General features: G+C 31.3%; 2 protein-coding genes across 5 annotated transcripts in view; one reads left to right on the top strand and one right to left on the bottom strand.

The window, feature by feature from the left end:
• The window catches only part of LOC145335491 (uncharacterized), a 42126-nt gene extending 15152 nt beyond the window's left edge, over positions 1-26974 (top strand). The window contains exons 10-17 of one of the 4 annotated variants that reach the window (XM_080181283.1): positions 13258-13324; positions 16947-17009; positions 17499-17623; positions 19477-19604; positions 20104-20307; positions 21949-22265; positions 22520-22609; positions 26437-26974. In XM_080181283.1, coding sequence (XP_080037409.1) covers positions 13258-13324; positions 16947-17009; positions 17499-17623; positions 19477-19604; positions 20104-20307; positions 21949-22265; positions 22520-22609; positions 26437-26589 — 1147 coding nt within the window. In that variant the 3' untranslated portion in view covers positions 26590-26974. Of the gene's footprint in view, positions 1-13257; positions 13325-16946; positions 17010-17498; positions 17624-19476; positions 19605-20103; positions 20308-20611; positions 20816-20921; positions 21291-21398; positions 21603-21948; positions 22266-22519; positions 22610-26436 lie in introns of all 4 variants that reach the window. The other 3 variants (XM_080181268.1, XM_080181257.1, XM_080181275.1) reach the window with 3 other exon arrangements.
• On the bottom strand, positions 245-10226 carry LOC145312692 (uncharacterized). The gene is made up of 11 exons (XM_080151951.1): positions 9976-10226; positions 9480-9559; positions 8586-8625; positions 7616-7692; positions 7060-7096; positions 6489-6566; positions 3532-3654; positions 1472-1506; positions 1222-1282; positions 802-876; positions 245-341 (listed from the first exon to the last, which is right to left on the bottom strand). Exons 4-11 carry the CDS (start codon positions 7675-7677, stop codon positions 312-314), a joined length of 501 nt encoding a protein of 166 aa, XP_080008077.1. The 5' UTR covers positions 7678-7692; positions 8586-8625; positions 9480-9559; positions 9976-10226; the 3' UTR covers positions 245-311.
• Positions 26975-27904: the final 930 nt, after the last annotated feature.

Here is a 27904-nt window from a genome sequence, read left to right as displayed (position 1 = left end):
TATTTCTAAAAACTATCTTCATAAAAGCGAAGATTTTTAAAAAAGGGGGAGGTCATTTTCTAGTAAATTCCGTAAAGGTGTGTGTGTTATAAGGCCTAAAAATAGTAGTAGAACAATAAGGTGCTCTATATATTTGTATTCCCTATTGAATAGAACAATAGGGAGCACCTTATCGTTCTACTACTATTTTTAGGCCTTATAACACACACACCTTTAAGGAATTTACTAGAAAATGACCTCCCCCTTTCATTTTGTTTACATCAAACTTGATTCAAATCTTAAAAATATATCATTTCCTTCTAAAAAACTGTTTAAACATCGACTGGTTGTGTTACTTGTACCTACAAAAGTACAAAAATCAGCTAATGAATTATAAAATACTAGTTGCTTCGCCCCTAGCCTCTAGGGGCTTTGCCCCAAGAGGTATAATTACATCTTCTATTACTTACCCAGCAGAACGGATCACAAATTTTCGCACCTACCCAGCAGGAAAACATTTTGCGATTAAATTCGCGAAATTCGTAAATTTCGTAAAATTCGGGGGGTTGTTTTTGGGGGGGTTGGGGGTGTCCCACCCCCCAAGAAAATAGCTTAAAACCACCGCAGGACCAATAGGTATCCTAGCATTTAGGCGCTCTGCATTTAAGGGGCAAAAGAGGGCAGATAAATGGCATAAAACTATCCAAGAACCTTTGTGAAGCCTCCATATAAAGAACAGCTCAATTAGTTTAGTACGCTTTAGACAAAAAAAGCTTAATACTTTATACAAAAGGATATTTTTTAGTTTTAAAATTATTTTACCTCACTTAATCTTTTGATCATAAAGACAGTGCCTCGGTGATTTTTTATCTTTTCCAGAACTTTCTCTCCATTTACCTGAATTTTAATCATTTAAATCCAGATTAATTGATATTTATACCCAAGTCTTATAAATGATACCTTAGAGTGGATTTATTATTACATTGATCTTACACCAGATTGTAATGTACCAAAGTGAAGTGAAACTTGTAGGTGGCTAAAATAACGATACTACCAATCCACCCCCTTTATCCCATCCCCTCCATTTCTACTGAATGAAAGAACTGACCAATAAGGGATGTACATGTACGTAGGCAACCTAAATTGAAGACAAATATTCCCCTGTCATAATATTCACGTATATTCAATATCCTTGAATTACCTAAATATCTAAAGTTAATTTTAAATGATGATAATGTTTACCTCATAATCTTCATACAAAAATTCAGCCGCGACTGTAAATCCAAGACGCTCAAATGCTTTCCTACAAATAGAATATTTTCTGCTTATAATGTAATTCAGCACACTTAATTTTCGTTTTTTACAACTTTATTTTGCCCTTTGTCGCCAAATCAACAATTTTGATCATCTGAGACAAACTTTTTTTTTTCAATAAAAATTTCCCCTATATTTTTACTCTTAGCTTTTTTAGAAAATCAAAATTCTTACAAACCTCGAGTATAAACCAGTTGCTTCAGTCTTGATTGCCTAAATAGGGATGAAATAAACATTAAACTCACAATTTATTCATATATAAAATAGCAAATTATAAAATGTTGGTATTTCTTTAATATTAATCTGTAATGTAAGAGAAGGTAATATGTAACAAATGGTTCCTACTTATTGAAAGCAATAACTTTCCTCTTATCAATACAAGCAAATAAAACTTTTTATCAATTTATATCTGGAATAGTTTGCTATGCATTTACATTACTTTAATTTAAGACAAGGGATATATCTCATTTTTTTCTCTTTTCTTAGCTGGATCTTTAAATCGTTTTTATAGTGCGCTGAATCGGGGCGATTCAGAGGTGAACCGTAGGTGCGCTGGTGGTTAGCCACAGTGCGCCTATAAAACATTGATATTTAAAAGATTTTCGGCGCGGTGTTGTTAAATCGCTTGCGACACTGAATAAAATATCGATCCGCGCCAGTACAACTTTATTACATAAGTCGTGTCAGTAAGGCATTTTATGTAAAATTCTGTGTCAGCATGGTATTTTATATAAAACATTAATATATCATTTATTTTAAAAATAACTATAAAAATGTTTTCACGATAGTTTTGCAATAAAATATTAAAGTAATTAAAAAAAAATATTTATTTATTAAATAAATCACCCCGATTTGAACCGGCAATGACACTCGGTGAGTGGCATTGCCGCGCCAGTACTGCGCCACTGGGTGCGCCAAATCGCCCATGCAAATTCGATTTAAAGATTGGTATTTAATAATTTGATGGCGCGCCGAATGAATCGCCCCGGTTTAAATCACCTATAAACGATTTAAAGATCCAGCTCTTGTTAATAACAATTGTAGCATTTTATAACACTGTTTATTAACGTGAAAAAGTTCAATTGAAAAGATGATTGAAAAGTTAAATTCCAGTATGGCATCGAAGTCGATTAATATCCGCTAGATATGAACTGGTTCTTAGCCTTACTGAGAAATCATGTATAAAAGAAAATTTTCAACAAATATTAAAATAAAATTCATACAATTAATACCAGTTTTGTTGGCCTGGGCCCTCGGTATCTCGGGTCTAACAAAACTGGTTATAATATTATATTTTTTATTGCGATATCCGCGGAAAGCTGTCTATAATACGATGCGATAAAAATCTATTATTATCTTGAATGACTCTTAGTAAATAAACAAGGATGACAACATCCATAAGTAGCGAAGCTCAAAAATTATAAATAGACAACTGGAAATGATCTATAGAGTATGTAATAAAAAACTTCCATAATAAAAACCACGAAACCTTTTAAAAGTGTATATTGTATAATGGTCTTTTGAGGCATTAAGCTAATAAGAAAAACGTTAAAATCTGAATTGATTTAGCACCCCAAAAAATAGTAGGTCTTTAAAAATATGAAGAATGTTGACTTAATTAATCACTAAAAAATCCAACCGTTTATCTTGAACAGGATCTGAGAAAATCCCAAAAACTTGAAAAACTAGGAATCGATCTAGCACCCTAACCAATAAAGGTATCTTAATAAATATTAATGGAAATATGTAGAGTGTAAACTTGTTCAATCCCTGAAAATCTCAACTGTCTATCTTGTATAGGGATTGAAAAAATCATGAAAACTTATAAATCTAGGAATCGATCTAGCACCCCAACCAATAAAGGCATCTAAATAAAACTTAATCGGAATATGTAAAATCTTAGTTTATTCAATCCCTGAAAATTTCAGCCATTTATCTTGAACAGGAATCGAGAAAATTACAAAAACGTAAAAATCTAGGAATCGATCTAGCACCCCAATTAACAGACAGACGGACAAAACAATGTATAGATTAGATGGGCATATGTCATAGGAATCTTCACTAAAAATTTCAGCTGTCTATCTTGAATAGGAGCCGAGAAAATCACGTTTCTCCCATAGCGTTACGGACGGACTGACTGTCGGACGGACTGACTGACGGACGGACAAAGTGAATTATAAAGTAGCTACGCTACTAAAAATGACAAACTATAAAAAGGTATTTTTTAAAGAAGGGTACCTTATATCCCAGACTTTGTGCAAGTTGTACAGATCTTCTAAGGAGATCAGTTCCTAGCCCACATCTCCTGTTTAGCTTGTCAGTAGCAACCATCTTTATGTCGAATATTATATCCGTCTCTAACTAAATAACAAGGATGACAACATCCATAAAAGCAAAACGCTTAATCGGTATGACAGACGAACATTAACTCTTAAAGAGTGTTAGAACTGATTATTTAAAATATAAACATATAAGTTTTGAAAAAATTATACGAAAAAAAACTTGTTGAATACAGAATACTGTTTAAGGACATAATGACATTTTTAGTACTTGATTATAGAGATGTTTATCGGATGATCATATCACATAAAAAATTGTTGTTAAAAAAGATAAAAAAAACCAACATGTTCAAAATGGACGTACTAGAGTTGATACGCTTTCTAAATTGTACCTAACTACTACAGGAATCATCAAGCAAAGTTTGAAATCGATAGGACAAATCATCTAACATGCCTAAATTAAAGAAAAAAGCTATCTGTTACGGATGACGGAATTAAGGACCGACCCTAATTATAGAAAACATATAAAAACCACTATAAAAATGAAATTTACAGAGATTGTCAATAAATCGCTGTAAATTATTAATGCATTTTTGTAGTATGATAGTATATTGAAAAAAGGCAAATACTATTTTTCAATTATTAAGTTTAGACATGGTTTATAAGTGAAGAAAGCATTCATTCCAAAAACTACATTATCTTCAATAACATCCAATAATTAATCTTCTGCTATTTACTTTTTTATATCTAAATCAGCATTGCAAATAATCTTTCATCTTAAGAAGTATGTGTGGGGGTATTTTAGTGAGTGGTTTATATAATAGAAATATGTAACCATTTAGAATAACTACAAAGGACTAAATGGGGTTTCAATACCTACCAAGGATGATATCCCCCTAAACAATTATGGATTCTTCTCCGATTTTTGCAAACCAACAAAAATGTTTGGATTTTCAGATTAATATAAATTTGGATTGTATATGAAATTATCTAGCAGTTGGTCTATCCTAGGTCTTTAGGTAAATAGTATAATAAGTGGATAACAAATCTACGTGGTTTTTCAAATTCTAAGAATTATGCTCTATTGTTTATATTGACAGAAAAGGGTTCTAATAAAAATGTGAAGAATTTCCTATTATCCCTCACTTTTACTGAGTCAAGGGATTATCCACCTTGTTACTGCTCTTGATCCACTCACAGGGATAAATATTGTAAATAAAGTTTTAGTTTCTACAAATATAATGCATTGATATGTACTGTGATTAAGTTGATTGAAATGAAAAGCATCTGGCTTTTTTTAAAGACTCAATTTATTTAGATTTTTTGGGAATGGGATGTGACACATTTTTTGAGTTGTCATTGTCCCCTCTTCTTTCTTCTTGCATTTTTTTTTATTAATTTACGTGCAATAATCTTAAAACAGATAAAAACAAAAGATGCATTAATTTTTACAGAAATATGTAATAAAAGATAGTTATAAATATTTATAAAAGAATATGTAGTTATATTATATTTTGTTTCCTACATTATTATTTGTTTATTTCCCATCAATCTTTCTTAATATTGCATAATAATATTAATCATATATGCTACAAAGTAGAATGATGTCTGATCGTCCATCCATTCATTGAAATATTCGCTTGTGTGTATATCTTCTTAGTTATGGCTTAACCAATTGATTCAAAATTTTAAAAGAAATTTTAATATTTTCAGAGCTATATAGTGTGGGTTGGCGGGTCATCACCCTTACTCCTCCCCTGACTCCTCTCCTTTAGTATTTGTCTCAGTACACTGGAAATGTACAGGGTGGTACAGTAATTGCAAACCCTTGTGTATTTGTTTAACAATGCTTATGTATATGTTCACAAATCATGTTATGATTAAAGTAGCATAATAGAATTTAGTAATAAAGTGCTGGAATAATTTACTTTTTTTTTAATATCAATAAGAAAATAAGGATGACAACATCCAAAAATTGAAGATCTGAAACTTTAAGACAATCAAACATTACCACTTGTGTACAATGTCAGAACTGAAGAGCAGAATATAGATGTAAAAGTCAAACAAAAAAACTGCTTAAATAATGTTTAAGGAAATGTTTTAGACTTTATTAATTAGATGCTTTGCTTATAATATTTTACTTTGTTGTCCTGGGAATCAGTACTCCAAAAATCAGATTAATAGGATAATTTTATCACATAGAAAATTAGTCTTGCATAAGGATTTAAAAAATTTTCTTCCAGGTGTCATTTCATCTCCATAATGTAAAATTTAATTTTGTGTCAAGTTATGTAAAAATATTATTAAATAATACTTTTACCGGCACACTTTTTAATAGTTAAAATACTTGCACTACTCTGTACAATAGTTTTTATGTAATGTAAAATGTGCTCTGAGAAATTGCAAGGATAGAAAGATGTTAAATATGAATTATTATAATGTATTCTTATTATTATTAGACTGAATCATATACCTTAATAATATCTTTTTATGGAAAAATAACACTTTTGACAAAATGATTTTTGATATTGGAATTGAAATAAATACTCCTAGCTGAGCAGCAATAATCTTTACAGCTTGATATTCTGCCTTAGAAATTTATAAGTATGTTAGATAGCACAACTTCTCTTTAGCCAGTGTATTATGATAACTGGAAAATGTGGTTTACTTCATTGAAACCAAAACAGATTTTTAAATGTACATTGTCCATGACCATCATCAAAAATCCTTTCACTTGTCTTCACTTTTATTTATATATCAATATGCTGTTAATGGGTTAAATGTGATTATTCAGCTACCTACCGTAATTTTTTGCCATGAGTTTATCTACTTGATAGTTAACTTTGTTTATTTGTTAAGGTTCTTTTAGATGTTGTTATCCTTTTTGGTTGTTATTAGACTAATTAGAATTCTCACCTCTGTAAAAATATCTCCTGCTTTGTCATGAAGATCAGCCATTATTGTCATTATGTGTCGAAACTTGTTGGTCGCCCTATGGATCATATTTTCCTTGGTTTTGACTAACTTTGGAAATTTCCTATTAGATTAACAATTGCTTAACTATCGTATTGATAGAATTTTTACTAGTTTCTTTCCAATGATTAAGATCTTTAGGGGTGCTATATAGGAAGGTTAGAAATTTAAATATCGAATGAACATTATGAAAATTAAAACAAAGTTTAATTTTAAGTTTCAATGTTTCCATTCAATCGTGTCCAACCAACCAATAGCTAATAAATTAAAAGTATTGTTCAGTGTTATTTTTACAATTTAATCAACTTCGCTTTAGTGGTTTTTGTCAACCTCTTGGTCATTAATACTTTGCAATATAAAAGCTGAAACTTTTTCTTTGTTGTACTACTGTACTGAAAACTAAGAAATACAATGTAATAGAGGATTAATGGTCATGAAAGTCTATATCTACAATTAATCTATAAAAGAAAGAACATTAAAAGGTGATTAATTTTATCTAAAAGCCAAGTTTCCTTGTGTCTGTATCTGGCCGGGGTAAGGATAAAGATTCTCTGAAAAGAAAATGAACTATTATCTGATGTAATTAATAATATTTTCATAGGAAATAAGAAACTGGATACCATAACATGTAACTTAATTGGCCTTAATAAAGAGTAGAAAAAAGACATTCTTATGTATTCTAAAAAAAGATTAATTCCAAGATGAGGAGGACAATCCTCCAATCTTACATCCCTTTCTTTGCCGCAATATTTGAAACCTGTGAATATTTCACTAGACTATGAAGCAACCGAATTAATGGATAATAGTCTATACCCTCCCTGTTGAAAAGTACAAAATATATCTAGGTTTTAAAGAAGCATAAAAACGAAAGAATAATGTAAATATAATAAGATTAAAGAATGCATTATTGACCTAAAACTCAGATTTTTTACTTTTTCTTTTTTGTTTTTTTTAAACATTAAAATGCTTTTATGTTCTAAATGCTTTGTATTGTATACTTGATTAAAAAAAGGGCAGAAATTATTCTAAGATATTGATTAGCAACTGTCCTAGTAGCCTGATCGCCATACCTGGTACATATTCCATTAACAGAAACTCCAAGCAGTTTGTTTGTTATTGAATCAACTGCCATTATGGAGAGATTTTCCTAAAATATACAAAATAATATTATGTTTTAAATAATGCTTAAACACCATCATTTGATTTACCTACTTTTTCTTGATAAGAAATTAGTGACTACTAAAAAAATTTGAAATGATCTTTGATAACACTTAAGGTTAAATATATGACAAGGAAATTCATCTTATTAAATTTGAGGAAAATATGTGCAAATATACAGTAAGTTTTTTTTTATGAGCACTTTTTTGAAAGCAATTTTACCCCACTTATAGTTATCAGAATTTAATGATTAATGGCTTATTTTCTTTGTTTTTTAAGGGAAATTATGAAACAACAAAAAAATTACAGTTTTTATTGAAAAAGTACAGTAAAGTTGAAAATTAAAAACTTAGGTGTCAACATATAAAAATGGTTTTAGCGCATTTTTCTTAAAAAAATGGATTTTCTGTAGTCGACTTTGGGGGGCCAGTACTCCCTCCATGGTTGAGATATGACCTTCAAACTTTGATATGTTCTAGTACATGTCCCTAATAGTATCTGTATACATTTTTAGCTCTATATCTCAACTTTGAAGTGTTTAGCAGCCATTCTTGCAAAAGGTTGATTATTTGAGCATAAGAAAAATGCGCTAAAACCATTTTAAAACTTTTTCAACAAAAACTGTAATTTATTTTGTTGTTTCATAATTTCCCTTAAAAAACGAAGAAAATAAGCCATTAATCATTAAATTCTGATAACTATAAGTGGGGTAAAATTGCTTTCAAAAAAGTGCTCATAAAAAAAAACACACTGTATATTTGAGATATTACATGAATGGTTCATAATAATATATGTCTGTTTGATAATTACTTTTACACATACAAGATTTAAGAGCTAAATGATATTATTTAAGAATTAGAAAGAGGCCAAAATTAAAACTACCTTTAAAGCCTTAAGAGTATATTCATCTGCTTCTGGTATCCTAAATAAACAATTAAAGAATAATAAATATGATTTAGAACAAATGTTTAAAAAAATTTAATTGAGATTGTCGCTAAAAAGAAAAAATCTTGAGATATTTAGATAAGACAAAAGAAACTTTGCAAATCTCTGCTCAAACATTTAATTAAAGAAATTCTCCAGCAATTTGCTCCTAACAAATTTAGTAAAATAAAATGTGAATTGTGATTCTTTTAATTAAATGAACCTCTTTCTTACAAAATTCTTATTTTTTTATATTTAAAAGTACCTCTTGTTAAAATCAGTTACCTAATATGAAAAGTTGATATTAAAGACAAACGGCTTAATTATCTTTACTACCATCTCCTTATTTGCAACCTACCATAGGCATAATTCCGCAAGATAGAATATGCGCTAATAGATAATTTTATAATCTAATGATCTATCCATGTGTCCATTAATGATTAAAGTGTGGATCATACATTTAGTTGTTTGGACATGAGTCTTCACAAAAATTAAAATTTACACCAAGTGCATTTATCGAGTTAGGGTACTTAAGTAGTGAACCTTGAAATATTTTTGCAGAATATGATAACTATAGTTTAGCCATATTCAATTAATAAAACAATTGGGATCACTAAAATGGTTGTCATTCTGTTTTTATGATAACAAGACAGCCATATAAGTTGCATATATCACAATAATATGATTTTCAAGTCTTGATGCCCTTTAGATGTAGTTTAGACCATTAAACAGGAAAAAATATGCGGTTTACTAAGTTCAAATTTAAATGCATTTCGTGCAATAATCCTTTTGCATCCTGTTTTATATTTTTTTTGTATTTGTTAACTCTGTTCATAAGAATAAAGAGTATACCTGTGTTTCCCATCAAAAATATTGAGTGCTCTGGATATTGGCTCGTCATTATGGAAATTAGCATACAGCAGATCCAACACCTGCACATAAAAGAATTTGAATTTGATTAACCAAAGGCTTAGTAGGATCTTAAATACAGGTTTTTATCTTGATATATAATTTTGATCATTAGAAAACGCCACTTTTATGTTTTTAAAATCTTTCAAATTATTAGAAGGAACAAGGGACCAGGTTCTGACCAAACAATTTTAAGTGAAAATTTCCCCACAACTTACTTTCATATTTACTCCATCTTCTTACCCATTTTCCTTTAGTTACAGCGCAAAAGAGGTTTTACGCCAACAATTACGCCACAAAATATCCCAATTATCAAGCAATTTCAAATACAATTGCTGAATCACAGCCCATGATTATTAGCCTGGCCTTGCTAAGTCGAACGAGGACAATTAAAGATATTTGTATTTTGATGTCCATAAACAGGTGTTGATAAAATTACCTCCGTGTATCTAGTTTGATCCACTATTCTAAATATAACATCAGATAAATCTGTTGGTCCAGCCACAGATAACCTTCATAAAAGAAACATTTATAGTTCTGTTTTAAAAACATTTTTTAACTTCACTTTATGTTAATTTTAGATTAAGCGAACAATAATATGCTTAAAAAATCCTTGATTAAGCTTCAAGACAAAAATAATATGTCAAAAGCGCAGCATTGACAAGTTAACGCCATATTAAATAAGGGCTAACGTGAATAATATTATAGAATTTTTTTTTAAGTTAGTTAAAAAGATTGATAAACATTTTGGCTTTATAAATTCAAAATCAAACTTTATTAGTTCTCTTATCGCATCGTATTAAAGACAGCTTTGCGCGGATATTAAAATGATGTAAGCCTCTGAGGGGCCGAAGGCCTGGTTAACAAAACTGGTATTAATTTTATAATTTTTTTTTTAGTAATCGTAGAAAATTGTCTGTTATATGAAGCTAAACTGAAAAAAAAATTGTCTTACGTTCTTGAAGCAACAGCTCCCATAGCGAAAAAAAAAATTGTCTCCTTTCAAGAAATTAAGCTGTCCAACAATAAGAGAATATGTTTCTGTGTTATGAGTATAACTATCCGACTAACGGAGGTATTTATATTTGCTCTGGAGCCGACTCTCAAATATTCTCTGATATACACTCTCCTCTCTCTAGAGACCTACAGAGTCTTTAGAGGTTTAATATATCAATATAATTTTTACACATTATTTATATGGGAAGAAATATATTTAGATAACTTTTACATACTATTTTTCTGATTTATATTAAGGATATTTTTTTATCATTTTTCGATTATGTCTTACTCTTTTTTTTAGAGAAAAAAATCTAATGTTATTATTTTTTAAAGCATAGGTATAATTAAAGTTTAGTTTAAACACTGAATATTTGTTTCCTTTTATCTGAATTTTGATGTTACATAAACCTGCTGTCATTTTGATTTTAAGAATTCAGCTTCTTGACCTTCTCACTTTTATTATCTTGAACAGACACTTCAGGTTGGGTTTATACACACCAAAATTAAAATTTTCATCAATAATAAAAGATTTATTAGACACTTGTTTATTCAATTATTCCATTGTTTTTTTCTGCCTTAGAAGTAAAATTTTTGACTTTGAAGCTAAATTTTTGACTTGCTTAAAAAGCTATTTCCTTATTTTGCCATTTAAAGTGGTTTTTTTTGGTTCTACAATTTAATGAACCATTAGAAATATATGACTTCCTATAAAATATTGTTAGATTTCAAGAATGCCACTTGAGTTTAAATTAGAATGGAAATTGAATTGAACTTGGCTGGAAATTGTGTAATCTTCGTTTGTACTGTGTAGACATATTTTATGCTTTATGAAAGTACTGGTGTCTCCGTATAAAGACGTCCAAGCTTTTGTTTATGGAGAGAGGGTATTAAAAATCTGGTTAGGGCGGTACCCTCCAAGTTTGTTGGGGGGGGGGGGGGTAATTACCCCTTAACCCCCCCTCCCCATTCTTTTGACGTCTTTGGCTTCGCCATAGCCGTTTTAATTCTAATATATAATATAATATTCCATTTATCTTAAGGACAGTTAATTGATGTGTAACCCAAATCATGATATAGAAATTAACCCCCAATGTAGATTTAAGTTAAAATGGTAATGTTAAGTCATTGTTAGTTTGTACAACCCAATCCAAACCTAATAGAAGTTCTAAAGTTTTTAGTTTAACTGAAACCTGACCAGATTAAAAAAAAACATTTTCAGCCTTTTATGAGATCTAGTTTTTTTGCAGGAATAATTTATGCATTTGTACTTAAAATATTATTAAAAGAAGCAGCGTATTTTCTTTACACAATTATTGGCAACGTCAATCACGTCGCAAAATATCTGAAAATATATTTTTATGTTTTCTTCTTTTTTGTTGAGACGTTTCCCAAGGGACATTGGTCTATAGAAGTTAGGAAAGGATTTATCTGTTATCAAAGTGACAAGTTTCTTCTTTTTAAAAAGATGAAATAGAGTAAACAGTTAAATTGTAAATTATTAGCAGCGCAGCAGCTCTATGATTAGGGTACGTCCATACGTTTGTCTATTCGTTCTTTTGGCGCTTATGTAAATAAATTTAGGATCAAGTCAAGCTGAGTGTGCCAATAGCCTGTTTTGGCACACGCTACTTGACCTGGGGGTAATATTAGCATACTCTACTTGACTTTTCTACTACTTGGAATAGAGAGCTCCTAGATGCTAGGGACGCAACTGCTAGTTTATATATTTTACGTACATAAAGTAGTAAATTGGTAGGTTGAATTATTATAATACTAGCGGCTACGCCCCTAGAGGCCTCTAGTGGCCTTTAAATGTTTTTTTTTCTTTTAAATATCTAATTTGAGAAATAACTTGTCTATGTTATCAATTGTTAAATTCATGAGTCTACACAGCGCGACTAAGCTAGCGAGACTACGCTAGCGACACTATGCGGCGGAAATATTTCAATTTTTTTCGATTTTATTGTGATTTCTCTTGGGAGGGTGGTGGTACCCTCCCCCAAAATAGTTAAAAACCTTCCCGGGACATATGACAATCTACCCTGTTAAGGAGAATCCAATCGGTTCACGAGTTAGCGAGATCCTTCAGTACAGACACACAGATACACAGACATCCTGTTACTTTAGTATAAGGATAAATCGGAAAATATGTTAAATTCATCTTTTTTGATTTTTTTTGTCATGCTGCTTTGTTTGATAAACTATTGGCATACTATGCTTTACTTGATGAAATATTGGCATACTATGTTTTACTTGAGGAATATTGGCATACTCTACTTGACTAGGGGGAATATTGGCACGCTCTGTTTTACTTGTTGCCATTGGTACACTTAGCTTGACTTGATCCTAAATTTAGATACCTACTTTGACTCAAAATTTAAACATTTTTACCCATTGCCCCAGCTATGGAACAAATAACAATTATCTTAATATTTTCAGTTTTTTCAGACAGTCAAAAAATCTGTTAAACTGGGTAGAAGCTTAATTTTTCATTCATTCAAAACCTTTTTTGGCAATTGGGCGGCCAGTTATCGAAAAAAATGCCCAATATGACAACCCTGATATTAACACAGCCAAGTAGCAGAAAGCAGTTTGCTAGCAGACGAAAAACGACATTGGAAAAAGAGGGGGGAAGAAGTTATCTGTATAACATCTACACTATAGATCTGTTCATCTGAAAAAGTAGTTGTAAAAAGCAAAAAAAAAAATATTTTTATTTTAGATGTCCAGAGTGTGACAAGTTTTATCCATCAAAATATCTCCATTCAAGACATATTCTTGTTCATCAGGTAATTTATGGAAAAAAAGGGGGGGGGGGGCTGAAATAATCATTGATTTTATGAAATTATCACATTTTCTTTGCTTCGATACACAATTATTTTTTATTGATAATAATCACGAAGATAGAAAGGAGTAAACAAGTTGTTATTTTTTTCTGGTAAAAATACTTAGGTATAAGAAAAGAGAAAAAATATTTCCTCCCTTTTGGATAATTGGATTATTTACAAGAATATTTGTGCTCTTTTTTCTCACTCTAGTAAATCAAATAATATAACTGATCATTTTCGGGTTTTTTTTATCAAAGCTACTCTAGATCTTTTATATTTTGGTCTGTCTGTTCGTCTTTGCATGACATAACTATAAAGCGAATGTTAAAGCAAATAATATCTTGTGTTTTTTAAAGAAAATATCAAACAAAGTTAAGTTACTAATATAACGTTCTTGTATCCATGAAATCAACTAAAGTGGCAAAATTTTAGTTTGATGAAAGATTAAAGGATTAAAGAGTGGTGAGGGCGTTTCTAATTATCTTTGTCTATTTTACTCAAGTGATAAAGGGGACTGAGAACGAACGTGAGCAAGTGATTTTGAGTTTTTTTGTGAATATACAAGCTTTCAGTTTAATAAAGTTATATCAACAAATTTTGACGAAATCTCATCAATTGTTTTGTTGAGTTCAAAGTGCAAAAGAAAATAGCGCGGCAAAATATCATGTAAAATGCAAAAGTACATTAATCAAATTAATACAATTTATCAACCGTCTAGATACCTCTTCTACATTTTTCATCAAAAATTCATACTTTTGTGTCAAAGCATTTGATGATTTATAATCTCAACTCGTTATACATCCTTAAAAGACCATGGTCGACCTTAACTATGCTTTTCTTCACTGCGTGAAGGCGCTTAGCATCACTTGCACTCGTTCGTACATAGTCCTCTTTTAGATATAAATGAATCCTTTGGTACATAGGCAACTTGTTAAGCACAGGCTGGCCACAAACATACTATTTCCACCATTTCCACTATTTTTGCATACTATGCAAACTATTCCAAAAAAATATGCTATTTCCACTATTGTCCAAAATTGCATACTATTTCCACTATTTCTTTGGATTTCAGATAAATCTTCAATTTTTAGGTAACTAAAACAAACTGATTTTTTTGATCATGAAAAGAAAGCCAAGTAGCAGGTTTCATCGCATTTTCACAGTATCTTTTCTCCTATTTCTAGTCCCTGCGGGGGGCTCTCTAACCCTGCGGGGCAATCATTAACACTTACCTAACCTAAAATAACCTATCAAATGCTACTGTGAAAATACGGCAAAATCGCTACTTTGTTTTCAATTTTTTTTTAGAAATGTTTCCAGAAGAAAGTAGTCTTTCAGTTCAGATTGTTGTACCTTTATTGAAAGTTATTGGTATTTCTACATTCAATGTAAAGATTTTTTTTTGAAAGATACCAAAACTTGGGGTAATTAGTGACACAACCAAAAAGATTTCACCAAATTATCTCTAAAACTAAGGGAGTAGCACCCAAAATAAAATTGCTGGTATGTCGTGTCACCACATTTCTCCCCCCCCCCCCCTTATGCAATTAGATGATAGGGTTGATTTATCAATTACATAACACTTGTTGCTTCGCCCCTCGCCTCAGGAAAATAGCTTAAAACCAACCAAGTTTTTTATGAGCTTAGCTGAAAAGTATAACCGATTAGGACCAACATACTTTTGGCTTTAGAAAAACAAACTTACCTACTACTTATATTATAGGATAAAAATTAAACTAAAAATAATCGTTCATAAAATTGTGGCTAATCTTCCTTTGAATCATAATTAAATCATACTGACAATAATTATAAAGTATCTAACGGTTTCGGACATCATATAATGCAGTTTAAAAACAATAGGACAACTTTAACATACCTAAATTATCGTCAAGAGCTATCCGTTACGTACGGACGGACATACATGAGAACCTATTTATAGAAAAGCAGCACTTAAAAAAAACTCCCAGCCGTAGTAAAGGTAAACAATATACTGACACTGAACATAACCTGTCGCGACAATATATTGACGTAAAAAGTATAAATTGAACATACACAACTTGAAATAGCGCAGCTACTGTCTATATGAAAAATGTTAAAAATGCTACGTACTTTCTAATCATAGATAGGCTGGTTTTAAGAATTTAGAATCAATTGTATACTATTGGAATGTGTCGATCTACTTTAAATAAATATGCCATATCTAGTATATCAGTTTTATTTCAGTATTTAGTGTTTTCGCTGCGCTACGTACTTTTGGACCGGATTGTCCTATATATGAACAACAAGGATGACAACATCCATAAGTAGCGAAGCACAAACAAATAAATAAGAATTTAGAAATTAGTTGTTTAAAGCATGTATATTAGGAAAAAATCACGAAACCTTTTCAACATTTGTTTTTAATTTCTGAATATTTATATTTCAGTACTATGACTAACAGACTGACGGTCAAAGTAAATTACACACTGGATGCTTAAACCAACAGGAAATTTAATTTTGATATATTAAACTACAACAAATTTTAAAAACGGACCATAAACACCAAAGATAGGAGGAAAAATGTGAAAAATATAAAAATAGCCAAAAACCTGCAAAAAGGCAGTCTGACCGCTATTGATGTTTTCTTGAAACGACAGGAAATTTAATTTTGATATATATAACTGAAAAACTTCGGAAATCGGGCCATAAACACCAAAGTTATAGAGAAAAATGTGAAAAATACAAAAATAGCCTAAAACCTGCTTAAAGGCAGTCTGACCGTCATAGTTGTTTTCTTGAAACGACAGGAAATTTAATTTTGATACTATAACTGAAAAATTTTTGGAAATCGGACCATAAACACCAAAGATATGGAGAAAAATGTGAAAAATACAAAAATAGCCTAAAACCTGCTAAAAAGCGGTCCTACCACCATTGATGTTTTATAGTTAATTGTGCTCCTTAATAATGGGAATGTTGTCTAAAAATTTCAGCCTTTTATCTTTTATAGGAGCCGAGAAAATCACGTTTCCCCCAAACTAAGACATACGGACAGACGGACATTTCAAATTACTGATAGCTAACCAACATTTTAAGGCCCTATAGTGTTTTAAATGCTTGCTATTTCATACTATTTTGTTTAAAATGCATACTATTTCATACTATTTTTTAAAAATTTGCATACTATTTTTAAAAATTTTACATACTATTGCATACTATTTACTTTTTTTTTGCATACTATTTTATGCTATTTTGAAAAAAAGTCTGTGGCCACCCTGTAAAGCATCCCTGGTTTCTAGGAAATACAGGAAAATGTAATTGAAAATCAATCTCAGACGAAATTGGCGTGTTTGACAAATGAATGTATAATTATAGATGTATATTCGTCTGCTTGCAAATTGCTGTCTTCTCTTTTGTAGAGACTTGGCTAAGTTAATATTTCCGACGCTATTGGGTCATATTCAAAGACTCGATTAAAAGTCGACACAAGGCTTCTACCCCGTGAATATGCAGTTATTTTACCCCTGCCCCCTCTATTCTTTTACTTAAATGGTGGACAGAAAAAATTATGTAAAAATATTTTAACTTTTAAATGATTATTAAGGAGCACAAAACGTTTGATTGCCCGGAATGTGAAAAGAAGTTCAAAAGCAATGAATCATTAAAGGTATAGTTGAACATTTGGTCTATAGTAATTAAAACTATATTGTAATATTGATGTTTATTTATTGATATATTTAGATCTCTTTTTTTTACTCTGTTCTAATGAGTATTTCGCCTACTTAGTTCCAATCTCTTAGTTAATTACAAATTGATTTTAAGCTAAATTAAAAAAAATGATCACTTGTTATAGGTAGTTGAATTGTCTATTACTAATAGTACTTAGTAATTGACAGGGGCGATTTCTCTTAGAAGGGTGGAGTTACACTACCCTAAATAAAGTTATTAACTTTCCCGGACCTTTGAATATCTTCACTGTAAAGAAGAACCATCTCGGTCAAGCGGTTAGCAAGATCTTTTATGCTACAGACAGACAAACAACCACATAGAAATCCTGTAATTTTTTACCATTGACCCAGGGCCTAAATCTTGTTTCTTATTTGCTTGAAATCAGATAAGTTTCTATTTTTATTATTATTGTTGTATTTATATTTAGAATCACATGCGTACTCTGCATGGACCTGAAGATTTGAAGTACACCCATGTCTGTGATCTGTGTGGTAGGAGATTTACTCAGAAAGCAAATCTAGAAGCACACATGAGAGTTCATAGTGGTGTCAAGTAAGAGTTACTCATATACTTTATGAAGCAAAGTGTTAAGGGTTTTTTTTGTCTGAATCTAAAGATCTCTGAAGATGCTAATTTTAATTGGTTGTTCTTTGCAGAAAAGCCCTATATGTCGTTGGGTGGTTTCTAGACTATTTTCCTGACTTTTGTTATTATTAAATTATTAAAAGCGAAGCTTTTCTATAATTAGGGTCGGTCCGTCCGTCCGTCCGTCCGAGATAGTTAGCTTTTATTCGTTAATTTAAGCATGTTAGAATTGTCCTATCGATTTCAAACTTTGCATGGTGATTTCTGTAGTAGTTAGGTACGATTTAGAAAGCGTAGCAACTCCATAATCATTACCAAAATGTCCGTACGTCCATTTTAAACATGTTGATTTTTTTACTTTTTTTAAATAGCTTTTTTTCGTTAATTTAGGCATATTAGAATTGTCCTACCGATTTCAAATTTTGCATGGTAATTCCTGTAATAGTTAGGTACGATTTAGAAAGCGTAGCAACTCTATAATCATTACAAGAATGTCCGTACGTCCATTTTAAACATGTTGATTTCTCTACTTTTTTAACAACAAATTTTTATATGATCTAATTATCCGTTTGATCTGATATTTGGTATATTGATTCCTGGGACAACAAAGAACAATATTTTAAGTGAAGCAACTCTATAATCAAGCCCTAAAGATGTAAGTATGTCCATAAACATTATCCTGTATCAAGCAGTTTTTCAACAAATTTACTAACATTTTTGCTTCGTATCTTATACTTTTATATTCTGATTATTCAGTTCAGACACTATACAAGTATTATTGTCCGTTTGTCCTACCGTTTCAGTGCTTCGCTTTTATGGATGTTGTCATCCTTGTTATCCATTGTGCTATCCCTATAACCTTGCATTTTAATAACTGTTAAAAACTTTGGTAAGTTAAACAAATATAGCAAATGAAGCAAAAATTAACTTACTGCTTAAACGATAGAAGTATTGATCTTCAACTATTAATGAATGACTTTTTATCTGATACTCATAGGAATAATTTTTAAAAGCGAAGCTTTTCTATAATTAGGGTCGGTCCGTCCGTCCGTCCGTCCGTCCGTCCGTACGTCCGTCCGAGATAGATAGCTTTTATTCGTTATTTTGGCATTTTATAATTGTCCTATCGATTTCAAACTTTGCATGATGATTCCTGTAGAAGTTAGGTACGATTTAGAAAGCGTATCAACTCTATAATCATTACCAGAATGTCCGTACGTCCATTTTAAACATGTTCATTTTTCTACTTTTTTAACAACAAATTTTTATGTGATCTAATTATCCGTTTGATCTGATTTTTGGTATATTAATTCCTGGAACAACAAAAAACAATATTATAAGCGAAGCAACTCTATAATCAAGTCCTAAAAATGTAAGTATGTCCATAAACGTTATCCCGTATCGAGCAGTTTTTCAACAAATTTACTTACAATTTTGATTCGACTTTTATACTTCTATATTCTGATTATTCAGTTCAGACACTATACAAGTGTGAATGTCCGTTTGTCCTACCGTTTCAGTGCTTCGCTTTTATGGATGTTGTCATCCTTGTTCTACTAGGAATATACGATATACATATGTATTGTATATATAAATTATTATTATTTTCTCAAGATACGTATTTTTTGACAATTAAAACCTAGATTTTTATCTACTTCAATTTTTAAAAATGCTTTTTCGACATTTTTATGGCCCTAAGGACCTTTAAAACAATGATCTCCTAAAAATTGCGTATGACGCATTTTCCTAAATGCCCCGCCCCTTTTTGAAATATCTTTTTTTTATAGAATCAATCACAGTTATTATCAAAATTTGTTTAGGCCATTTTCATGTGATCAATGCAATAAGAAGTTTAGTCAGAAAGGTAACCTGGATGAGCACAGACGGATGCACACAGGGGAGAAACCATTTGTTTGTGATATATGCGGCTCAAGACACACTAGAAAAGGCATGGGGTTTACACTAACTAGTCAATAATATTTTATTCTGCTATAATTTTTAGCTTAGAATAGGCTAGAAATCTTTTAGGCCCTAAATCAAGGTTGCCTCATACCAAAGAAATTAAAAGGGTCTTTCAATAAAATAGACTACCGTTTTTCTATATATCATTTAAATGAATGACATACCATAAGTAATTTATTAGTAGATGGGAATATTAATGGTGTGAAAACAGGTAAATATACCAAGGTTTTAGAATTTAATACATTACAAATTTTCAGGTTTGGGGTTAAACCTTTTACATCTGATACAAATCGTCTTTTTGACTTTTAATAAAAGCTGTCAAATGTTAAATGTTCTTTGAATACAAAGAAGCAGACAAGGAACAGACCTGTCGAGCTCTTTTCAACCAAAATTTGGTAACTTTCTTCTTTATTCGGCCATTCTATGCGAAAGATTTTTGACCAAATACACTAGACACAGCTGCGAACCCTATGATGACTATGAAGGTGAGCTTCTACTCCACATTCGCTGCATTCACACACAGGAGCGTCCGTTCCAATGCTCTTACTGTGCTAAAAACTTTCAGCGGCGGGACTTGTTGCGAAAACATGAGCGGATTCACACAGACACTCGGCCCTATGGCTGCGAGTTCTGTGGGAAGACGTTCACTGCCAGGGATAAGATGATTGTTCATAGAAGATTACATACAGGTTGGTTCAAATAATCATCAAAATAGAATTTCTTAAACGTGAGATTGAACCTCAAAACAAACAAAAAATCTAAGGTAGGTTAGTTTGTATAATTTATAATAAAATTTGCTTTGTTAAGTCTTTAGTGATTTGGTGGAATCTCTTGCGGGCGCAAGCCGCAATCCCATTGAATCTAATAAGACGAGCTTAAACAGCCATCCCATTCCTTTAGTAATTCGAGGTAGGTATTACTTATAACTGGATAATATTGAGTGTTTGGTCTTGAGTATGAAATTTTGGTGTAAATCCTATTTCACATCGCAAGGTGAACTCAGAAAGCATCGGAGCATCTGTTTGGGAGAAAAGAAATATCAATGTTCTCATTGTGCTATGAAGTTTAATCGCCTTGACGCAATGAAGTTGCATGAAAGAGGGGTTCACACGAATGAGCGCCCGTACGTTTGCGACTTTTGTAGCAAGAGCTTTGCGTCACGCGGAAAGATGAATATTCACCGCAGACTTCATACAGGTATTTTGTTAAAATAAAATTCTACCAAAAAAGTATGTCCCTTAAGTCTTATTTTTTTTAACATCTTAAGTATGAAATTTTGGTGTAAATCCTACTTCATGGCAAGGTGAACTCAGAAAGCACCGGAGCATCTGTTTGGGAGAAAAGAAATATCAATGTTTACACTGTGATATGAAGTTTAATCGCTTTGACGGAATGAAGAGACATGAGCAAAAACATAGCTTGCCTAAATATGAATGCGAATATTGTGGGAAAACATTTATTGTCGAGAAAAAGCTGAAGATACATAAAGTAATACACACAGAAGAAAAGCCATATCTGTGCTCCCAATGTCCCATGAAGTTTAAGCGACTTGACGCGATGCGGACACACGTACGTGGTGTTCATACAGATGAGCGCCCGTATCCATGTGACGAGTGCAGTAAAAGCTTTAAGTCTCGACAAAAGTTGGATATTCATCGTAGGCTTCATACAGGTATTAAAGCCATGTTTTCTTGGGTCTTTAAATCTTTTTTCTTTTAAGTTTAATTGCGTAGTTAATGGTTTTATTTCACTTTTGTTATTGTAAACCCCAACAAACTAGGTGAACTTGAAGAGCATAAGAAAACTAAACATACAGAGATATTACATTACGAATGCTCTTTCTGTGCTAAGAAATTTAACCACAGAAGATCGATGAAGAGACATGAGCACACACATACTAACATCCGTAACTATGGTTGCGAGTTTTGCGGCAAAACTTTTATCGTCAAGGACAAGTTAGACGTGCATAGACGGTTGCATACAGGTGATGTATTAAAGCAAGTCACTGTGGCCCTTTACCTCTACTAAATAAATGCAGGCCATTTTTTCGACCTACTTCTTATATAATCTAAGCATTAAAAATACCTATCCGCATATCATGTGTAAGTTAGTTTATAGGTCTTTTTTTTTCTCCAACTATTGTTGCTTTTCCATTATGATTTCAACTAAAATGAAAATTTATGCATCTTTAATACCTATACAGTTTATGAAACATTCCAATAAATATATTATTATATACCTATATAATTACTCCATTTTAATGCAAATTGTTTTCTTTAGCTTTGAGGAAGCAAAATACTTTACCATTATAATAACATATTTCTTTTCAGGGGAGCGTCCATATGTGTGTAATTATTGTGGCCGCGGTTTCTGCGAATCCGGCAACTTGAAGAAGCATCTCCGTGTTCACGGCAAAGACATTCCAGCCATTATAAGGGCCAACAATAAGGGCAAGGGTGTTGAGAAAACTGAAGGAATTGACACTACATATCCCCCTGGAGAAGCTTATATTGGCCACGCCATGAATCCAGTCATCAAGCAAGTCAGACCCCGGGGAAAAGGTCGTAAGCAAGTTCCTCCTGTTCCTTTACCTGATTCTGATCATGATCAACTTAAGGAAGAAGAAGGAATAGTCACACATGACGAGGTAATTAAACTTTGACAATTCCACTTACATTTACAAAAAAAATGGACTAAAAACATTTCATCTTTCTTTATACTTAACTTTTAGTGACGTGTAATTGACAAACAAAGTAAGAAAAAAATATTTTGTAAGTTATGTCAGGGGTGTATATTTTTTACTTGTTAAATTATGAAAAATTTATAGGTCCCCTGAATTGTTAATTTTTAAAGCATTGTTATTCTTTTTTTGATGTTGTCATTCTTGTTTTTTCTACTTAGGTAAAAGAAGAAGACCATAGAGCCAGTGTGACAAGTGACAGGGGAGACCACAGGTTGTCTGGCATAGAATCAAATGATATGGATTCACAGGTTTGAGATTAACTTATCATCTCATTCCTTTTTTTTACAGTGCACATAGGGGCAACAAGGGGCATCAATTCACCACCCCCAAATCAAGTTTTAAACATTCTATAAGTATTATCATACCCAATGTACATCAGATTTCAAAGGAATCGTAAAAATACGCTTTTCAAGTAAGCATTCTAATGCATGGAAGTCAAGAAATGCAAAAATTTTCTTACAGAAAAAGGCATACTTTTTGTGTTTCACCAACAATTTTAAAAGTATTATAAAATCTCTTAGAATTAACGTAATTAGACAAAATATTTTTTGATGAGTCATGCATTACATATATTTTGACAGTATAAAAGAAAAAAACACAAATTGAAGAAATTAGTCCTAAATAATTCTAGTTGAAGTCAAGATTTTAGTTTATATTTGTCTGTTTTAAAATCAACATTTAAGTAGACATTATCAGGAAACATGTTTTCACTGGTTGCCACCGACTAAAAAAACGATATTTGATTGCCCAAAGACATATTATAATCGCCTGTACTGGTTTCATTTACCCCCCCGCGCCCCCGTAGGGGTTTTTAGCCCGTTTTCTAAAGGTGGGTGCAAGAAAAGATTGTAAGAAAAAGCTTTTAAATGCGCTTTTAAAGTCAAATGTAAGATGTAATACATATAAATAAAAGACGCGAAAACATAGTTATGAGAAATATTTATTTGATCAGACTTTGAATATAAGTTGATAATGAATATTTCCAAGTTCTATTGACTAAATGATGGGGAGGGGAGGGAAGGGGGGGTGCTAAACCTAAATCTAAACCTCTTTATGTTTGATGTTTTAATGTAACTAAATAAGCGTTTCTATGGATTATTACAAATATCAGGGATCTAAAGGGAGAAGACAAAGGTCAATAAATTGATGTACATCCCCAATGATAATACACAAAATTACCCCTTGTGTAGATCAAAGTTAGTAGTTAAAATGTTCGAACACACAACTGTAAAACTTTGGGGACTAGTGTTATAAACAGCCCAATGTCCCCTCCCTCACTGCAAAAAGGTAAAGCTAACATTCAAATAACGTAGTGTTCTTATAATCATTTTAAATATGAATTAGCAAGTAGTCTATCTGTCTGTCTATTGGTAATGCTTTGTTTTTAAGTTTTGTAGTTACATGGTCTTCATGTTTAGCGTCTTCAGTTTTATTTAGAAAGGGAGGGGGCATTACTCTAGTCCCCAAACTTCAAAGTTTTATAATAACGTTTTTGTATTCGTTGGCATAACAACTTTAGGAAATTTGATTTATTTTTTATTGGTTGGTTCATTAAGATGAGTATCAAAACTTTTCAACCACTAATTGTCATCTACAGACAATCAATTTTGTAATATAATTTATTATTTAATGTATCTATATTGGGGATGTACAAGTACATACATTAATCGGTTATTGTTTTGTTCCTTAGATCCCTGGATGTTAATCTATAATACAAAGTAGCTTGATGTATGTTTGTCTGTCCGTCCGTACCAATAGATCTCGGTAACCACAAAACCGATTAGATTCTACTCTTCAGGGAATATATCTACTGGTCCTTTATAACAAGCTGATTTTTTACTTTTATGACAACAAATAATGGTTTTGAATGTTAAAAATATCCTATTCATCTGATTTACTGAATACTCAGTACTTATTCTTAGTACATTAAGGTATAGTGTTATAAGCGAAGCATCTCTATAATCAAGCCCTAAAAACGTCAGTATGTCCTTAAACAGTAACATGTATTTAATCAGTTTTAATTACAATCTTTTATAGACATGCATTAATATTCAGTTCTTACACTTCACAAGTGTTAATGTTCGTTTGTCCTTCCATTTCAGAGATTCGCTTCTATGGATGTTGTCATCCTTGTTTAATTACCTCTTGGAGCAAAGCCCATAGAGGCTAGGGGCGAAGCCGCTAGTATACATATAAACAGTAAACAAGAATCATAATATCATTATAAATATAGATATTAGCTAATAAAAATCTATGTCAATAATGCCCACATTTATAATGGATTTATTATTAAGTGAAACTTGTAGCTTGTTAAAATAAGAATCCCCATCCACCCCCTTTACACCATCCTCTCCCCTTCTACTGAAATGAATTCTATGACCCCAAATTTGACACTTTGAACACTTTGATGGATAGTTAGATGGATAGGTAGATGAATAGATATATCGATAGATAGATGGATGAGTAAATGGATAGACAGATGGATAGATAGTTGGATAGACAGATGGATAGATAGATGGATAGATAGATGGATGGATAGATGGATAGTTGATGGATAGATAGATAAATAGTTGATGGATAGATAGATGGATCGATAGATGGATAGATAGACAGATGGATAGAAAGATGGATAGATAGATGGATAGATAAATGGATAGATAGATGGATAGATAGATAGATGGATAGACAGATGGATAGTCAGATGGATAGATAGATGGATAGATAGATGGATGAGTAAATGGATAGACAGATGGATAGATAGATGGATAGACAGATGGATATATAGATGGATAGATAGATAGATGGATGGATAGATGGATAGTTGATGGATAGATAGATAAATAGTTGATGGATAGATAGATGGATCGATAGATGGATAGATAGATAGATAGACAGATGGATAGAAAGATGGATAGATAGATAGATGGATATATAGATGGATAGATAGATGGATAGATAGATGGATAGACAGATGGATAGATAGATGGATAGATAGATGGATAGATAGATGATGAGTAAATGGATAGACAGATGGATAGATAGATAGATAGACAGATGGATGGATAGATGGATAGTTGATGGATAGATAGATAAATAGTTGATGGATAGATAGATGGATCGATAGATGGATAGATAGATAGATAGACAGATGGATAGAAAGATGGATAGATAGAAGGATAGATAGATGGATAGATAGATGGATAGACAGATGGATAGATAGATGGATATATAGATGGATAGATAGATGGATAGATAGATGGATAGATAGATGAATAGATAGACGGATGGATAGAGAGATTAATAGATAGATGGATAGGGTAAAGGGGGGCTATTTTCGTGGGGTGTTATTCCGGTAATTTTCTATCTACCTTCATTAAATGACCTTTATCTCCATGTTCCTTTCAAATGACAGAAACAAACATAAAAGCAAATTTGTTCGTTGTTAAGTTGCCTACAAAAAAGTATAAAATGAAATTTTTGTGGGATGAATTTTAAGGGTACTAAATAATTTAATCCCCTTTTTGCTTGATTTGCCCCAATGTGCAGTGGCATAGTAACAGTTACAAAAAATATTGACAGTATCTGATATCTATTTTTTTAATTTTTAAAGTAAGAAAGACATCAAATTGTAATTTTATAGGTATTCTATGATTTACATATTTCAATACCTAGAAGAAAATAAAATGTTTTTTTCCTTTCTTATTTGGTTAGTATATCGGTAATACTGTAAAAATTTTGTTTAATGTAAATATAAAATATTTTCAATCTTAAGTCAGGGGTATATTCTGCACAATATTTTTTTTCCGGCTGAAAAGTACTTCATTTACCCCCCACCACTTAGTTTTATCCCAAAAAATAATACAAAGTTTTCATTTCAGTACTCTAAATTTTATTCTTTTTTTAACCTCTCCCGCCCATTTTTCTAGTTTATTCCCCCAAAGGAGGGAAAAATGTTTTCACTATTCTTTTTTTTTCATTTGTCCCCCTTCCACATATTTGCAGAATATTCACCCCTGTCAAGGTAAATTAAATACAATTTATACATAGATATACTTAAAAATGTATTATTTTTAAGGATGGACAAATGATGCGTCTTCCAGTGAGAAACGAGGATGGGAATAATGAAGAAGAGGAATTGGTATCTTCTCATCCACTCCTGCATACCATACAGTCTAACTGGAATGTTTATATAAATACTACGCAGCCAAATCAACATCCGCCTGAATAACATCATAGATACTAATTAGTTGATTTTAATTTCATTAAGTTATCATCATCATGGACAAATAATAAAAGAAATTGGCAGACTCTTAGTCTATCTTTTCATCTGTTTTGTATTATTTCAAATTCGAAAAGTTTTCTGTTCTTGTACTTCATATTTTTTTATTTAAGACATACAATGCAATTAAAAAGACTTTTCTTCTTGTGTAATGTATATTTTCCAATGGTTTTTATTTCATAGCCTATTTTAAATAAATGAAAATCGTAATTAAAATCTTATGTGCCAAATTTTTCAATCATAAAAACCCTTAATTCGTATCAAATATGTTTCTGAAATTAAAATCTAAAATCTCGAAATGTTTTGTTATTCGGAAATAAATAACCTAAAGTTCGCCTTTAAAAATAGTTTCATTGTTTTTTTAACCTACAGGGTCATTCAAGAGAAATGAATTTTTTCAAAACTTAATTATGCATAGAAAATAAAACAATTATGTAAAATGCTTTATATATTTGGAAAACCTATTATGAGACATTTATGTTTCAAATATTCAAAAATGATTATTTCAACAAATTATGCCCTAAACACCGGTTTTTCCAAAGGCCTTTTTTTCGAAGATTTATGGATTTTAAGGTTGTGCAAAAAATACGCACCTTTTTAAAATTAAAATTGCTCGTCTTGTGTTAATAGTAGAAAAATGTTAGGCATATCGTTAGAATCATCATTAGCTCTATTCCTGTGATACGTCTAGTTTAGGAGCTACGTAGTGAAATGTTCCAATTACTTAAAACTTTTCAACCTTTTTCTCCAATTTTTCAAAATTGCTCCTTAACTACAAATAGCACTAAAACAGTACTTATATTTTCAAAAACTAGAGCTTATGACGATTCTAATGATATGTGTAACATTTTTCTACTATTAACACAAGCTGCGCAATTTGAATTTTAAAATGTGTGTATTTTTGCAGAACCTTAAAATCCATAAATCTTCGAAGAAAAGGTCTTCGGAAAAACCGGTTTTTAGGGCATAATTTGTTGAAATAATAATTTTTAAATATTTGAAACATAAATGTCTTGTAATAGGTTTTCAAAATATGTAAAGCATTTTACATAATTGTTTTATTTTCTATGTATAATTAAGTTTTGTAAAAAATCATTTCTCTTGAATGACCCTGTAGTTTAATTGTTGCAATTTTAATATCCCATCTTACTTATTTGATATAATAAATGATGTGACACTTATTAAAACAGATTTTACAGCTATCATAAGAAATGCAATGGGATTTTAAAATCCCTTTGACTAGAATTATTCCAGAAAAATTTAA

The sequence above is a fragment of the Acartia tonsa genome, chromosome 2 (assembly GCF_053477335.1).
Source record: "Acartia tonsa isolate MP-2025a chromosome 2, ASM5347733v1, whole genome shotgun sequence".
NCBI classification, from domain to species: Eukaryota; Metazoa; Arthropoda; class Copepoda; order Calanoida; family Acartiidae; genus Acartia; species Acartia tonsa.
The sequence above is the reverse complement of the archived record's forward strand: the minus strand, read 5'-3'. Positions and strand labels throughout refer to the sequence as shown.